The sequence below is a fragment of the Elgaria multicarinata genome, chromosome 11 (genome assembly GCF_023053635.1).
Source record: "Elgaria multicarinata webbii isolate HBS135686 ecotype San Diego chromosome 11, rElgMul1.1.pri, whole genome shotgun sequence".
In the NCBI taxonomy this organism is placed as follows: Eukaryota; Metazoa; Chordata; class Lepidosauria; order Squamata; family Anguidae; genus Elgaria; species Elgaria multicarinata.
The window spans coordinates 26278261-26296894 of NC_086181.1; the positions used below are offsets into that span (position 1 = coordinate 26278261).

An 18634-nucleotide genomic window follows, 5' to 3' on the forward strand; every position below is an offset into this window, starting at 1 on the left:
TCTGGGGGACAACATCCTTGCTGAGTGCTGGACCAGTTCCTGGAACTAAATGGGGGAGCTAAAATTATTTGAAGCTGTTCATAGCCAAATTTCCAGCACCAGAAGGCAAGCTCAAGAAACGTTGCATCGAACAGTTTCAAAAATGGAAAGGGGATTCCCTTCACATTATATGCTTGAAGAGGAACAATCTGATAACAAATTTGAAGATAAAGGAAAATAAAAGATAAATGAAGGAAAAAAGAAAATTAATGAATTCCAGTGTTGTGTTTATTTTTATTTGTTTTTATTTATTTATTGAGTATTGAGTTGCAATCTCTTTTTTAGTAGGAGGGCTACTTACGGATTACCAGGGGGCAGGGGGAGGAGAGGCATGCATCACCAAAATAGAGGACAAAAGAGGACAGGTATTTGCATGGCATGTGTATATGCTGATTGTTAGGTGCAACCTAAGGGGGGGAAATAGAAACACTGCCTGGAACAGTGTCACTAAATGCCAGCTTATTCTTTACATGTGTACACTGCAAGGTGAATCTGAATTTTCTTCCTACCTTCTGACTGTTGATAACGGTACTGCAGAAGAGATCCCAGCTTTTGGAGAAGGCATGATCAAGTTCCCAGATTCATGAATGGTTAATGAGAAAACAGTCACTGCTGTCTATGGGACTTACTTTAGCTAGGGTGACCATATGAAAAGGAGGACAGAGCTCCTGTATCTTTAACAGTTGTATTGAAAAGGAAATTTCAGCCAGTGACATTTGTATATATGGGGAACTTGGTGAAATTTTCTTTTCATCACAATAGTTAAAGCTGCAGGTGCCCTGCCCTCTTTTAAATCTGGTCACTCTAGTATAGCTCCTGCTGTCCTGTCCTCCTTTTCATATGGTCACTCTACTTTAGCAAAGCAGCTGTACATCCTAATGCAGGCAAAGTCATTCTGTGTCCCCAGATCTATGACTATATCAACCAGGTGACACTGGAGAGAATGGAAGGTGAAGGAAGGACTTACTTGAGCACAGACAAAGTCACTGTCGAATCGATGAACTTCACAAAATTAACCCACTTCTAAACTAAGGGTGCCTTCTCATCCTCACCCTTGCTCCTGTCCTGAACTGGAAACCTCTGTCCTACCAGAATTCAAGACAGGCCACTAAGGTTTCATTGAGCCTCTATTACTGGTCCCTCAAGGACACAGGAGCCACAATGCATTCTTGGTGAGGAGGCCCAGTGCAGAATTGTCAAGAAATATTCTAGGAACTCAGGGCTATTGGCTAATGACGATTTATTGGGATAGGGTTGAAATGTTTTTTGCCAGTCCTTCTACAACTTCATTGGCTGCCAGTCCAGGTCCAGGCCCGATTCAAAGTTCTGGTACTAACATTCAAAGCCCTAAATGGCTTGGGGCCAGGTTATTTGAAGGAATGCCTCCTCCCATATGTACTGCCCAGACCTTAAGATCATCCACAGGGGTCCTTCTCCATGAGCCCCTGCCAAGGGAAGTGAGGCAGGTGAAACTAGGATGAGGGCTTTCTCTGCTGTGGCACCCTGGCTGTGGAATGAGCTCCCCAGAAAGGTGTGCATGGCCCCTACACTGTATTCCTTCCATCACCAGCTGAAGACCTTTTTATTTTCTCAGTATTTTAACACCTAATTTAACTTAAATTTAAACTTGCTGTTTTAATTCCGTATTTTAATCTATAACAACTTCTGCTGTGTGGTTTTTATCCTGGTTGTGCTTTTTATATTGTATTCTGTATTTGTGTTTTCAGACTGTTGGTTATTTTATTACGCTTTTCATGGTTTTAATTTCTGTGAAGCACCCAGAGAGCTTCAGCTATTGGGTGTTATAAAACTGTAGTAAATAAATAAATAAATAAAAAATTGAGAAAAATCATATTTCAAATTCATACCATTTTGCATATTTATTTATTAGTTACATTTTATACATTCCATTAGCAAAGTGTACAATTAAAACCATTACATTGATAAATTTAAATTAAACCAGCTGAGTTAAAATCAAGAGAAAGCCTGTGTGAAACAATATGTATTCAGTAGATATTTTAAAGATGTTGCAGAAGCAAACAAAAACAGGTTGGGTGTTATTAAAAGGTTAAATATTTCCTGTGTAAAAAAACTACTTCTGAAGTGAAAATAATAATTGAGCAAAAGATTTCTGTGTGGCACACACTTCCTGAAGCAACACATGACCTATTTCCTGAAATTTCTACTACGCTACATATTGAAATGTAAGACCAGTTTTCTTAAGTTCCAGCTCATTGCTGCCCAGCTTCCAGCTCATTTTGAGGGATTTTTCTGCAATCATAAAGATACTTCTTGTGTAATAAGCCTCATTAAAAGCCAGGGGTCTTACTTCTGAGTAAACATGCATAGGCGTACACAGTAAGATTTTATTTTTCACCCACAGTTTAACAATATAATCCTTTGCATGCCTACCCTGAAGTAAGTCCTTTTGGGATCAGCGGGACTTACACACTCACTGGTATAGGATTGCAGGCTAAATTGATCAAGGTCCTCTTCTCAAGATCATCAGTCTTATTATCAAACATGTGCATTTTGTCTCTGATTCCAGACCAGATGTTATTATTTCTTGTATCAATTAGAAAAGTTACAAATAAATTCTGTGGGCCATCACATGTGATTTGGTCCCTTGCTTGCTATTCTGTTGGGGGGGGGGGTATTGTTCAAATGTGAGAAACAAGCTTTCACGAGTAATTATTTTGTAATTAGTCACATCTTCAATTACCTAGAGGGTAGTGATTAATTCTGTTGATTCTAAAATCCCCTGTAGAGTTCCAGTAACGACTTGCAGAATTAACAGCAAAGGATGTCATAAATATCACCAGTATAACTCAGAGGTAGGGAGAGGACTAACAAATAGGTGACGATCTTGGATTCATATAGGGAAACTGTTTTGTGAATGACTGGTTGTCAATGCAATAAACCAAACAACTGTACTACTACTACTATACCATGGTAGACTTGCTGCTGGTACTGCTTGCTTGCATGGGATGCAAAGCTCACATTGTCAACTGTAGGGTCAGAAATCCTGATCCTCCACTTCACAAGTATTATCAGTCAGGAGACCTAATCATTGGTGGCATTGCTACTTATGGTCTCCTCATTTCCAGCCCAATAGCCTTTGCTGAAGAACCCCATCAGGCATTGTCAGAGGAACTTATGTAAGGACTGTTGTGTTTTTTCATTTCCATGTATGGTGCCATCAGATTATAAGAGAGTCATAAAGCTGTAGAATAAGGGCTTACTGGATTAGTCTGTAGGAAACATTAATATAATTAAATCTATATTTAAAAAGTATAGGTTGTTCCAACAGCTATTAATGATTAGAAACCACTGATAATTGTTTGATTTCCTTATAGAGTTGCTATATGGATTAAAGAATTGTCCAGTTTTTAATGGTGCTCATGTTAGAACTTTAGGAGCTTGTTTGCACATCCCACAATGTGTTCAAAATGCAGCTGTATAAATGGAAAGATACAAAAAAACAGGCTTTGGATGTGAGTGCTTGGACAGTTGCCTTAAAGCTTCACTTTAAGATTCCTGTCTTCAAGAGGACTATGAGGTTTGGTTCCTTATCCCCCTAAATCCAGTTGTCAAAGTGCTTCAATGAAGTGGGTCACTTGAAGAGGTCCTTGTATTGGGCAGTCACCCCCCTTTTTTTTCCAAAAGGGACACGATTCTGCAAACACTATAATAAGACAGAACCCCTGTGTTATTTCTTTCCAAGGCCATAGCTAGACCTAAGGTTTATCCCTGGATCATCCAGGGGTCAAAACTGTTCATCTAGGTGACACACAGGGGATCCAGTGCTCAGGCAGGGGCTAACCCTGCATGATCCCAGGATAAACCTTAGGTCTAGCTGTGGCCTAAGAGACTCTGGGCCTAATTCCTCTTTAATCAGGCATTTAAGCTTTCAATTGTTGCATCACTAATATTAATTTCACTTTCATAAACCTTAGGTCTAGCTGTGGCCCTACTCTTTCTCCTAAGGCCTGTGCAATGTCTTAATCTTCTTCCTTTAGTATTCTGAATTAAAACGGTTTTCTGTCAGCTGCCAACTTAAGCAATATTTATTTTGTTAAATATAGTACGGCCTGATTTCATGTGCCACCTTCTCAATACTTTGGCAAGATAGAGTGGAGTTTCTTTGCCTCAGAGGGCACATCCATGTAACAATCAGGAAGTCAAGTCTGTGGATCACAAACTCTTTTGTAAAATCAGTAATGGAGGTTGGTAGCCAATTGTTCCTCCCTTATTGGCTACATTACCAGACAGGCCAGCCCAATTTTATTTTAAATATTTGTTGATAGATAACAATACCAACAATATCATTTGCGCTGGTAATTTTATGTTGTTAAAGGCATCGTGAACAATGAAGCTATGAGTGACTTCATATTGGGGAGATATATTACATCAGTTATCCTTATAGAACTGTATATTTTAGTTGAGGTGTCTAGATTTCATCTGTTTCTAATTTTTGTACGTTGACTGCAATAAAGAATATACATACATACATTAAGGGGATTTTGAAGAAAAGAAACTCCCTTGTTACATAACCTCTTACTTGTATTTGCATATATCATCTTCTTTGAAACTTCTCAACAACCTTATTTCGTGAGCCTTAGGGTTCATCTACACCAAGCAGGATATTCCACTATGAAAGAGGTATGAAAGTGGTATATAAAAGTCAGGGGGCACGCTACTGCTCTATAGCAGTACTGATGTGCATTGACAACTGTTTGGGACCATGACCCATCTACACCAAGCAGGATATAACATTATGAAAGTGGTATGAAAGCGGTATATAAAAGGCAGGAACCACACTACTGCTTTACAGCGGTATTGGAGTGCACTGACAACTGTTGGGGCCCATTGACACATACCATCTGCAATGTGCTGTACACAGGGCTAACATTGTACCTAGTTAATTAGTACAAAATAGGGCAGCCGGCTTGGTCACCATTACATCTAGGAGTAATCATATTACCCCAACATTAAAATTACTCAACTGACTGCCAATTAGTTTCCGGGTGAAGTACAAAGTGTTCGTCATTACGTTTAAAGCTCTACATGGTTTGGGTCCAGGTTACCTGCGGGATCGCGTTCTCCTGTACAATCCGCCCTGTACACACAGGTCCTCTGGGGAGAACTTACTTCAGTCAGCCAAAACTAGGCTAACAACTGTTACCCAGACAACTGTCGCCCCCAGACTGTGGAATGGCCTGCTAGAGAAGAATTGTCAACTTAACTCTCTCTCCAAGTTTAAGTCAGCTATAAAGACTAATCTCTTCTGGCAGAACTACCCAGATGATGTTAAACCAATAATTTTTAAGAGCTGTTGATTGTTATTTTGATGCTGTATTGATTTTATATGTTCTTTTAATTAATTACATGTATCTGATTTATACTGTATTGGACTAATGTTGCTTTCCACCTCAATCCAAAGAAAGAAGTGAGTAAGAACTAAATATATTTTACAATTCGACTGATACTGGAGTTAGTGAGTTGGACCTTGTTAAAGCCAGCTATACATAGGTGAGACAATTGAAATTAATCATATTTAAAAATGTCATGATTGGCAAAATCATGCCCAACTTGTCCCATTGATTTCAATAGGTCTACTCCAAGTATAACTAAATTGGGATGTAACCCAAGCCACAGCTAGACCTAAGGTTTATCCTGGGATCACCCAGGGTTCGCCCCTGCCTGAACACTGGATCCCCTGTGTGTCACCTAGATGAACAGGTTTGACCCCTGGACAATCCAGTGATAAACCTTAAGTCTAGCTATGGCCCCAGTGTATCTCTGTAGATGTTAAAGAGCACTTTCAAATGATGTAGCCTCACAGTACTAAAGCTTCTCTTAAAAGGTACCTTCCCCAGAAATGATAAGGACAGTGATGTGCTGAAGATGAGCAGTGACCTAGTATGATTTTGCCCTTAGCATAGGGGGTTAGTAGTTAAGTGATGTAAGACTATTATGGATGATGATATGGAACACAGTGGAAATAATTAATGTATGTGTGGAATATTCTGCTGTTACAGTCTGCGAGTTTTGTTTTAGGATATTTCCAAAGCATTACCAGCACATCCTGGCCTTGGCATTTGCAGTAAAAGAAATCAATGAAAATGCTCAGATCTTACCCAATGTCACCTTGGGCTTCCACATCTATGATAGCTATGACAATGCAAGGAAGACCTATCATGCTACATTGCTGCAGTTGACTACATTGGAAAACGTTGTACCTAACTATGTATGTGATGTCCAGAATACACTGACATCAGTTATTGGGGGACTGGATTCTGAAATCTCCCTATATGTAGCAAATATCTTGGATATCTATAAGACTCCACAGGTAGGTTATTTAGGGAGCATGAGAATCTGCCACAGACTTCCCTTCCCTTTCCAGTTTTGTTTTGTTGTTTGGAGGTAGAAATTTGTGCATTGTTTATGTATGTCATATGCTGGCTAAGAAAAGAAAAATGGTTCAGTCATACTTAAAATACAATTGTTACTGTTTTAGTGTTTTGTTCATTGGATAGCCATGGTGCTGAAATAGCAAAACATTGCTACAGTTTTGCGAGCCCCATTTAAGCTATTCTGTATTTAAACATTCCACTTCGTAATGCTTTTTCTTTCAGATATAGTTCCTGTGATACCCCTATGGATCCTTCCTTTATTCTTCTAGAAACCAAAGGATCCCAGCCAAGAGGATGCTGATCACTGATTTTGTGACTCACCAACTCTTTTTGGCCCCACAACTACACCGCTGCCACTATTTAACACTGAACCCTACCTCCGGTTCTGCAAGGGCTCATCTACACCAAGCAGGATATTGCACTATGAAAGTGGGGTGAAAGTGGTATATAAAAGGCAGGAGCCACACTACTGCTTTATAGCGGTACTGAAGTGCACTGACAGCTGTTGGGAACCAAGGCCATTTCTACACCTAGGAGTTATCCCAGGAAAATGGAGGGATCACGCCTGCCTGCTCCTGGGATCCTCTATGTGGCATTTCGATGCACAGGAACGATCCAGGGATGATCCTGGGGGAAAAGGCAGGTGTAGAAACGGCCCATGACACATACCACTTTCATAGTGTTATATCCTGCTTGGTGTAGATGTTTCATGGGCCCCAACAGTTGTCAGTGCACTTCAATACTGCCATAAAGCAGTAGTGTGGCTCCTGCCTTTTGCATACCACTTTTATACCACTTTCATAGTGCAATATCCTGCTTGGTGTAGATGAGCCCCAAGACTCCACTGCAGCTTATGAAACAGAAATCACTTTTATTTAACAGTAAGTAAGGTTATGCAGTTACAAAGCTTATGATTACAGTTGTTGTAATGCTTGTTTGTTCAATACAGTTTCATTTGCAATTCTGCCTACTCTACCTGCTAGACTACACTCTCTCCTCCATTTCACTCTTTCCCCCAAAATAATAAAACACATTGTTCCTACACTTGTGCTAGACCAAACCCAGATTCTTCTCTCCTCTGACAAACCCCAATCTCTTCTCTGACTATGCTCTCATCTATACAATGGTGGTAATGCTGCGCCCGGCAGAGCTAGCCATGGTGCAGCCGCATTGAAATTATTTATTTATTTATTTATTTATTTATTTATTACATTTTTATACCGCCCAATAGCCGAAGCTCTCTGGGCGGTTGGATGTCCTTCCCAGCACCTATATGGGAAGGAGTGCGGTTGTGGCTTTACAGTGCTGCTGCTGCACCCGCACACCCAACCACCCAAGGTGCCTGGCAGCATCCGCGCCCCCTCTTCTCTGGTAAGTGGGTTTTTTTTTTTTTTTTTAAGGGAAAAAGTGTTTTTGTTTTATTTTGTTTAGCTGTAAACGCAAAGGATCACATTTACAGCTAACTGGGGCAGGGAGGGGAGATGTGAACCTTTGCATCTAAAGATTAAAAATAATTTTAAAAAACGGGGATGGGAGAGGAACGGGGCAGCCAGAGCGAGCTCAGAGCTAGAAGAGCCGGCTGACCTGTTCCTCCTGCCTCCCTGGTCTCCTGGCAGCAGCAGCTGACTCCATGCTGCCCCATTCCTCACTCCCCCATTCTTTAAAATGTATTACTGTGGAGCCCGGAACTCCCTGTCCACCCCCTTCCAAAAAAAAATCATTAAAAAGCCGCCACAGAGGCACGGAGCCTGGCTCCGAGCTAAAATAAAGTCGGATTAAGTCCCAGACCTTTTTAGCGTGGAGCTTTGGAGCTTTGCCCCTGGATCCCTTCGGAGTGGCAGCTGCATCATGTAACTCCCCGGCCGCCACTCCAAATCTACCCCAGGGTGAAGTGCCCATGTAGATGAGCCCTATCTCTTCACACAAATCCTAACTGCTTCCTCCTCACCCCAGCTGCTAACTGCCAATACAAACCTTTGTACCACCTGCCAATCAGCATTCACCTCACACATTCTACTCACTACCAACAGCATTAACTCCTTTCCATCTGATTTCCATAGCACTAACATTCTAAACAGTAAAAAAACTATACATCATTGCAAATACATCATAACATTGGCAACAAACAGTAAAACATCATGTTTCCCAGTGAGCAATACACTATATTACTTCTTTGCCTCTGTGAGTGCTCTTATACCAATGAAATGGACCCTAGTACAACAACAACTAGCAGTTGCTGAAATAGCCCAGAAACACTGATCTGCCACTTACAAAAACAAGCACTGTTGCTCATTACTCTCGATCCTCCCAGAGTGCAGGACACGGAATAACGGGCTCAAGTTAAAGGAAGCCAGATTCCAGCTGGACATCAGGAAAAACTTCCTGACAATGGAATCAGTTACCTAGGGAGGTTGTGGGCTCTCCCACACTAGAGGCATTCAAGAGGCAGCTGGACAAGCATCTGTCAGGGATGCTTTAGGGTGGATTCCTGCATTGAACAGGGGGTTGGACTCGATGGCCTTGTAGGCCCCTTCCAACTCTGCTATTCTATGATTCTATGATTTCTGGTTGTTTCAGGAATTGCTAGTTAATGTTGCTCTCGTAGTCCATTCCATTGGAGCATGGATGCTGCAGGATACAACTCATTGCATTTGTATTGATAACTGTGTATGCAGAAACTACTTCTGCATAGCCAGCTTCCATTGCAATTCTGGAAGGAAGGAAAACTACAAAAACCCCACCACCACAAACACACACTAAACCACAAGAACTATTGGGAGCTCCCCTCCATGCAAATGTGGCCTGTTGGGGAATGTGGGAAATAATGTCACATGTTGTTTGGCCCTCTCTCTCCGGTTTACTCATCAATTAATTGGAACTAGACATAGTCATATTTAAATTACATTCATTGTAATAAATGGGATATAAGCCAATCGAGATTTCTTTATGGTCCATTGAATTCAATAGGTTTAACTTTTAAGGCCACAGCTAGACCTAAAGTTTATCCTGGGATCATCCAGGGTTCGCCCCTGCCTGAGGACTGGATCCCCTGTGTGTCACCTAGGTGAACAGGTTTGATCCCTGGATGATCCAGGGATAAACCTTAGGTCTAGCTAGGGCCTAGGTATGGCAAAGTCTAGATAAAACCAGACTTATGTCATGATGTAGCATCCTTCAACTGAGGCCTTTATCCATAAACTTGCTAGATGGCCAAAGATAGTCAGTATTCTCTTAGATCAAACTGCTATCTAACCAAGCATTCTTTTCCCAAACAGATGCCCATTAAATGTATGTTCATTCATATATATATATATATATATATATATATATATATATATTCCTTTCTCTCTACACAAAATCTCTCCTTAGCTCATCTATGGTCCTGCTCCCGTGATGAACACTAAAACTCCAGGACTTCCCTTTTACCAGTTGGCCCCTCAGGAAGCTCTTCAGTATGAGGGGATTCTCTCCTTGCTTCTCCGATTCCAGTGGACATGGATTGGGATTGGTGTTATGGATAATGATAATGGAGAAAGATTTCTACAAGAGGTCATTCCACTGTTTTCTAAGAGGGGTGTCTGTTTTGCCTTCATAGAAAGAGTCCCAAAATTAAATTTCGATAGTAAAATTAATGATGCATTTCTACAGGGGGCAAAAATACATGATAAAGTGATGGGCAGCAAAGCCAATGTAGCAGTAGCCCATGGAGAATCTTATTCCACTGCATTTTTCCTCTGGCTTCCATATCTATCAGAACAAGAGGTCATGGTGAAGGAAGTAAGAGGAAAAGTATGGATAGTAACAGCTCAGATGGAGTTCACTTCAATAGTTCTGCAAAGGAATTGGGATACAGAAATATTCAATGGTGCTATATCCTTCAGAATCCACTCCAGTGACCTACCAGGATTTCAACAGTTTCTTGAGAGCAGAAACCCTTCTGGCTTTAAAGAAGATGGTTTTATCAGGGATTTCTGGCAACAAGCCTTTGGTTGCGTATTCCCAGATAGTATTGTGGGCATGGCGGATGGTGGTGTTTGCACAGGGGAGGAAATGCTGGAGAGCCTTCCTGGATCATTCTTTGAAATGAGCACACTTGGACACAGCCACAGCATCTACAATGCTGTCTATGTAGTGGGCCATGCCCTACATCATGCCATGTCATCTTCTAAGGCCAAAAATGGTGCAATGATGAATGGAGTAGGACCCAAACAATTTGGGCAGGTAATGGGCTCACATTCCTCATATAACAATGACTTTATATTGTGTTTTATTCTCCTCCAATGTCTTCTTTACATTTTCATCTTCCCTCCCTTGCTTCAGCTATAAAGCATTCCTATTTCAGTCAGTCATTATGCTTTCCTATTGGAGCTCTGGAAATATATTTTATGACAGGTGTAGGTTGTAATTTTACTGATTCACATAGCATCCCCTCATGCAATCTCTGGGTCAAATGTAATGAGCAGTTTCCTAGAAGCATTCTCCAGGGGTGGGGAAGCTGGTCCCAAGTTAATGGCAGGGAGTGGCCTGAACTGAGTGAGTGGGTTTTTTTCTTCTAACGTAGTGTCTATAGTGAGCTACAGTGGCAAAAAACAGAAACAGTGGCAAAACCCAGAAACCACCTTTCTTTCAAACTTCTACAGGTTCTTTGGGTACAAACTACAGAAGTGATCTTCCTTCAGTAAGCTTTTAAAGTATGCTTCTTTTTCAATTTCCACTTTGTTGTCATTTGTGCTAGATAAAAATAAGAGGAACACAGCTTTACTTTGTGGAAAGTTTACTTGGGAAGAGAAAACTCACCTCTGTGTGCACTGCACACTGGACCCACAAGATGCCCAATTCTTCTTATCACTGGGTGGTCCAAGGGGCCCTGGCATGTCACATGCTGCTACCCACTCACTCACTGAGCTGCTATTTTGTGTTAAAATGGTGGATCAGCCCATGACATCAATAAGGTTCCCAAGCACTTAAAACTTCAAATATTACAAACACTATAGGTACTAAATAAATAAAGCTGTAAGAGGTCAGCTGGGTACTTTGTTTATGTATTATTGTTCTTCAATCTTTTTAAAGAGAAAAAGTGATGGATATTCTAAAATTAAAACAAAAAATGTTTACCAAAAGAATAAGAACCACTAGAAAACAAGACAAAAATATTATCACCAGAGGCACTCCTCAGCCTAGAGCCAGCCATAACCTTCACACATAGAAAAATATTCCAGCCAGAACCTCATTCTTTTGGTGCCATTTGATTTTAGAAGTAATGTCTGTCTTTTGCCAAGACAGACATTACTTCAAATATGTATCTAGCAGCTGCACTCTCCCCCACCCATTTCTACTCTACAGAAGGTGCAAAAGGACTGATCTGGATCAGAACCATAACATGAGAGTAGGAGGCTTTTGAGATACAGATGAAAGTCCTTACTATAAAGTGAAGGTGAGAAAATGATGTGGATGATAGATCCTGATTTCAAGTTATGTCCTTTTTGGCCCAAACAGACCTAAATTCAGTCTTTTCTAAATCCTTGCATTTTCTTTTTCACACTAGCTTCAACCATTTCTAAAATGGGTCTCATTTAACAACAGTGCAGGGGACAAAGTTTCTTTCAACCAGAATGGGGAGCTAGTTGCTGGATTGGATGTGATCAGTTGGATTATCTTCTCCAACCATTCATTTGATAGGGTAAAAGTGGGGAGGGTTGATCCCGAGGCTCCCCAAGTTCAAGCATTCACCATTGATGAGGAGGCCATAAAGTGGCATGGCTGGTTTAATCAGGTACGCTCCAATTGTCAGCTCTCTGGGAAGAGAACCTGTTATAAATGAACAACTGTCCTGATGACCACAATACTTTTATTGTAGAATAATAATTAAAAAAACTTACAAAGAAAATATATTGTGTGAGTTGATGTGTGAGACACGATTCTGCTCTCCCAATAACTGTGTTTACCAAGAAACTGTTGCAACAAAATTTAATGAGAAAATAGCCATATTTCTAATGTTTTGAACAAGTCTTTCACAAAAATTAGAGGTCCTGTGAAATCCAAGAGTGGAAAGTGATTACGATTTGGTACAGCCTGGACCAAATGTCAATGCTTGTAGATAATGTATTTGATTCACTGAGAAAGAGGGTTAAATTCTACAGACCAAAACGATTTGTTGCTCCTTGTTCTATCATGGGGCTCAAATAGAGATTGCCTGCTGGTTCTATTCACACTAGCTCTGGACAAATCAATTACAAGTCAAGGAAAACCCTGATCTAAGAGTTCCCAGATGAAAAGATCCATGTGTGTTTTGTTTCTATGCTGAAATGTACTGTTCCTTTATAAAAGTAGAAAATGATCATAGGGAAAATCGAGTTTCAAATGCCTAGGATGATTACTAGAAAAATGGAAGCACTCCCCATTGAGTCTGTTCAAGTATTTATGAAATCCTATGTTACTAGAATTGCATACTTCCCAACTGGCAAATCCCCTCACGGTGGTATGCAATGATAAAACTGGGGGGGGTGGGGAATATCGTACTCAACAAGAACAACACAATGACAGTATAAAATAAGGCAACAGTATACATATGAACTATGTTAACTTAATGTTTTTTTAAAAAAAAAACTTCAACAAAACAAACGCTACAGATATCAAACAAACAGAACATTAAAAATACTAAAAACATTCAGGAGGCAGCAGTAAAATTAATTAACAAGGCAACAATTGAAAGCTTTAATGCCTGATTAAAGAGGAATTGGCCCCAGAGTCACTTTGGTAAAATATAGATGGGCCTCAAAGCTTACAGATTCCAAGCTCCGTATTCCTTCATTATTTTGCTTCTTTTCCATGTTTCAAATAGTCCCGGCCTCATTCTCAGTGTACTGAGAATTGCCAACCTGGTTCTCACAAGAAAATGAAGGAGGGGGAGCCATTTTGCTGCTACGATTGCATCTCATGTCCAGAAGGGAAGATTTCAAACCAGGAGGGTAAGGAAATAAATATAAACATGTATAAGGACAGAATAGCTGTAATCCAGACAAATGTATAAAATCATACATCAGAGGTTTTTACCAATATTGATAAAAAGATTATGTAAGGAAGGGCTGAAAGAAAGGTGGAAAAATGAAAAGAATCTGGCATGTGTCTTGGACTGAATGTCTTGAATATTTCTACACAAGGTTCATGAATTGTCACTCACCTTTTTTTGCGGGTCCTTTACATGACATCATCAACCTCCAGGGCCCCTCCTATGCTTTCTAGCAGTTATATCAGCTTTATTCTAAACACAGGACATGTTCTAAGAGGGTTTATTGCCCTTTGGCTTGTACTAAATATTTTGTAAATTTCTGGAAACTCGCTATAGTGCAACTAAATCACGTCACCATACAGTGGCTGTATATTGAAATATATAGAAAATCTAGTGGCTGTATAATAAAACACATAGAAAGAAAAGCCACAGATGAAACCTGGTGAAAAGATGCCTATACAAACTGCAAGAACCTGGAGGCCGAAGCACGGTAAGGGTGGAGAATTCTAGCCTTGTGGAGAAATACCCTCACATTGGGAGGACTAAATAAATCCAGCAAATAACAATGACAAAAACATTCTGAGAAGCCAAGTGGTGGGTAGTCTTGATGATAACTAAAGAGAGAAGAAACCTTTGGAATATGGTGTCTAACTTCCATACTACCTGGCTTATCAAACTTGTATTTTTCGTTGGCCATTGCTTCATGGGGAAGTCATGCTGATGGGATTTCTTTTCCATGAACACACACACACACACACACACACACACAGAGAGAGGTTCCCCCCCAGAAATTCACATCTGCTGCTGTTGCTGCTTTTCCTCCAGATGGCAGATATTCCACCCTCCCCTCACCATTCCAAGTGTCGCATTATGAGCTTCCATAGGATTTTATTAGCAACATAAATATTTTAAAAATAAGTATTGATTTATTTATTTTTATAAAAAATGAAATCCCATTCCACCATGTAAAGTAGAAAGATAATACATAAAAGGCAATGGTTAACATGTAGCAACTATTGTGGGCCCACCAGAGCAGGGCACAAATGATTGCCAATACTTTTTCAGAAACACTTTTGTCTGAGTGAGGTTTTTTTTTTTCTTAACTGCCTTTTCTCCCTCATTGATTAACCAATTTACTGAAATTTTCAGTTTATGTAAAATTGGCATTTCTTTCTAGCATGTGTAAATTACAGAAAGATTAGTAAAACCGTTTTGGTTTTATTAAGGTTAGAATGACCACCCACCCCCAATTCCTCTTTTCAATGGTGGAACCTGTCCCCCCCCCTTTCAAACCTTAACTAAGAAATGCTCAGCTGTGTATCTTTAAATAACAAAACAGTAAGTATTTCATACATATATATTGGCTGAGAACAGGACGTGGAGGATGTTACAACAATCACTGTACAAATGGATGGTTAGTAACCATTGGTTACTGTGTAGCTGGTGCCATCACAGACCTCAGCAGAATTGAAGAAAAACTTTACATTCAGAGAGAGAGTCCATATCCTTCAAAAGATCCATAATACTACACAATTTGGCTTCAACTGACTTTTGCTGTTATAAATTTATTTATTTATTTATTTATTTATTTATTACATTTTTATACCGCCCAATAGCCGAAGCTCTCTGGGCGGTTCACAAAAATTAAAACCACAATAAAACACCCAACAGGTTAAAAACACAATTAAAATACAGATTAAAATACAGAGTTAAAACAGTAAAATTTAAATTTAAGTTAAAATTAAGTGTTAAAATACTGAGTGAATAAATCCAGTTAAGTTTCCTTTTATTCCTGTTCTACCTGCTTTGGGACCTGTTTATTACGTCCAAGGAAAGAGATAATTCTGAGCTGCAGGTGGCCTTTGTGTTTTCAGAAATAAGGTGTCATCTTATACAGGAATACTTACCAGTAAATCATTCACTAAGAATTTTTTTTAATTAAGTCTATTCTGCAGACCTCATGGTCACGAGTTCTGAACTACTGTGTTTCTCCACTCCTAGCCAGATGAACTCAGCCTCCTATCCTCTAAAGAACTTGAAGGTTTGTACAATCTTTCATGGCATTTAGGATTGCCTAACATTAAATATGGGAGACTTCAATTTCTAAAAAAACACACACCAAGAGGTCACTCTTTAATAATTGTGACACACAATCATATTTAGCAAGGCACTCTGATCTCACTTGACTTACAACAGTGCTGTGCTTAAAATCCAAGATGCTGCTTTAGACCTACAAAGCTCTCAACCATTTAAAACCCACTGTGGCCCATTTGAAATTATCAGCACTTAATAAATGCTGCATTTTTAGCAGATCCTTTTTCTCGGTGTGAGAGTAATAGTCATAGGAATTTAGTCTGATTGATCTCATGTTTCTACAACCAAGACCACATCCTTTCTTTTTCAGACATGGATGACTGCCATAAATGCACTGACGAAAACTATCCAAACGAAAAACAGGATGCCTGCGTTCGCAAGACTGTAACCTTCCTGTCTTATGAAGAACCTTTAGGATCCAGTTTAGCCTTTTTTGCCGTCTCCTTTTCTTTGACTACAGCTGTGGTGCTGGGAGCCTTTATGAAGCACCACAACACTCCCATTGTCAAAGCCCACAACCGGGACCTCACCTACACTCTCCTCATCTCCCTCCTTCACTCCTTTCTTTGTGCATTGCTGTTTATTGGCCGTCCTCAGAAGGTGACCTGTCTCCTCCGACAAACGACTTTTGGCCTCATCTTCTCAGTGGCTGTTTCTTGTGTGCTGGCAAAAACCATCACGGTGGTTCTGGCTTTCATGGCCACCAAGCCAGGGTCCAGGATGAGGAAGTGGGTGGGGAAAAGACTGGCCATCTCCATTGTTCTTTTCTGCTCCCTCATCCAAGCAAGCATCTCTACTTTATGGCTGGCCACCTCTCCACCTTTCCCAGATATGGACATGCACTCAGTGGCTGATGAAATTGTGCTACAGTGTAATGAACAGTCTGTGACTCTGTTTTGCTGTGTTCTGGGCTACATGGGTTTCCTGGCAATGGTGAGTTTCACCGTGGCTTTCCTTGCAAGGAAGCTCCCTGACAGTTTCAATGAAGCCAAGTTTATCACTTTCAGCATGTTGGTCTTCTGCAGTGTGTGGTTATCCTTTGTTCCATCCTATCTGAGCTCCAAGGGAAAATACATGGTAGCCGTGGAGATCTTCTCTATCTTAGCCTCAAGTGCTGGATTGTTGGTTTGTATCTTTTCCCCCAAATGTTACATTATAGTGTTGAGACCTCAGCTGAACACGAGGGAACAGCTAATAAGGAGAAAAGATGGAAGAAGTGTGTAAGAGCCTGTGTCCTTTGCTATTCTTTGTAATCTAGACATGTATGTGCATTTAAATAGCAGGAGGTTTGTAAGAGTTTCCCCTCTATGTATCTGCTCTATATAAAGCTTCCCAATTGCTCTTTATCTTTATCTCCCAAGTTACAAAAGGGAAAACTTAATCAAGACTTGCCTAGACAGAATGAATCCTGTGGGAACAATCCTGATGGGAACAACCCTGATGAAACAACCCACTGTTTCCCACCTTACCTTGCTTTTCAGCAGTTGTTTTTTAAATCTATAAACTGCTAAAAAAAAAAAAAAAAAGATAGGAAAAGCAGAAATACTTAAAACAAATTCCCTAATATTAGTTCCTTCCATTGGCGGAAAAATCATATAAATCCTTGTGGGCATCACAAGCACATCACCTTCTAATTCCAAACCATAATCCCTATTCTTTGCAAGACAATGGAATCAAGTGAGTCTATCCTATCTATGAGTAAGGTGTAGATCAAAACTGTATGATAAAAATAATTTTCAATCTTTGAAAGCAAATTAGTCCAAGGACTTGGACTAATTTGCTTTCAAATTAAGTATTTACCAATTTATGCATGCAACAAAAAGCATATCAATTGTAACTCAATGCATTCAGCCTTCACTTCAGCAACATGTTCTAGTGACCCCAAAGAACTTGTGCTCACTTACAATATAGTCCCTGCAACACCTTCACTTTGATCTTTCCTGGGTCTTGCAGCCTCAATCTACTTCATCTGCAAACTAGATGAAAACCTAAAGGTCTGGATGCTAAGAGGGCAAAGTAGTTACATACTGACCCTCTGTGCTTTCATCCAGATTAGACAGAATGACACCCATTCATAATGGTTGATTTATGGACAGTACAGAGATAGACTGGGGGCAGATGGGCGCTGGGACTGCTATGCTCATGAGGTGATGGAAATGTAGGAACAGGTGCACATGTGAGGTTGAAGCTCATGTCAAGTTGCAAAGTTTACGAATAACACCAAATTATTTAGGGTGTTTAAAACAAAGCTGGACTGTGAGGAGCTCCAAAAGAACCTCTTCCAATTGACACCATAGGCACCTAAATGACAAATGTGATTCAATGTAAGCAAGTCTAAGATGATGGTATTCGAGGTACTTTTAAAACATCCAATTTTAAAAAATCTTAAAAATCAATGGCCAAATTGATCTCTTTCAAATTTTGCATGTTTAAAGCAAGACCAAAGGTCTATCAGGGTGCCAAGTTTCATCTTTTTATCTTTAAAAATAATGGAGCTGTAAGCATTTTTGTTAATTCCCATTAAAGTATTTATTTATTTATTGTGTTTATATACCGCCCCATAGCCGACGCTCTCTGGGTGGTTTACAAAAGACAAAGTAGAGCTGCCCTTTGGGTTGGGAGGATAGGGAAAACCCGGATTTTTCTTCAAATTTCACAATCCCCCTCCCTCGTTCCCAGATTTAAATGTGAAGCCTTTCACTTCACATTTAAAAATCTAGTTCTAGAAAGTAGGAATTGGGATAGACTGGAGAGCAGAAGGTGGGGAATGGGGAGCCTTCACTGCCCTCAGTTCCTCTCCATTTTACAAGTTGCAGAAATAAACAAAAACAGGTCAGATGTTATTAAAAGGACAAACATTTCCAGTGTAAAAAAGTACTTCCAATATTCAGATGACACAAAATTGGGTGGGATAGCTAATACCTTGGAAGACAGAAACAAACTTCAAAGTGATCTCGATAGGCTGGAGAGCTGGGCTGAAAACAACAGAATGGAATTTAATAGGGACAAATGTCAAATTCTACGCCTAAGAAAAAGAAACCAAATGCTCATTACAAGATGGGGGATACTAGGCTGA

General features: G+C 40.0%; 1 protein-coding gene across 1 annotated transcript; it reads left to right on the plus strand.

The window, feature by feature from the left end:
- Nucleotides 1-9848: 9848 nt before the first annotated feature.
- LOC134405600 (vomeronasal type-2 receptor 26-like) lies at nt 9849-16782 on the plus strand. The gene is made up of 4 exons (XM_063136841.1): nt 9849-10676; nt 12001-12228; nt 13297-13423; nt 15869-16782. The coding sequence occupies exons 1-4, from the start codon at nt 9849-9851 to the stop codon at nt 16780-16782; spliced, it is 2097 nt and encodes a 698-aa protein (XP_062992911.1).
- The last annotated feature ends 1852 nt before the right edge of the window (nt 16783-18634 follow it).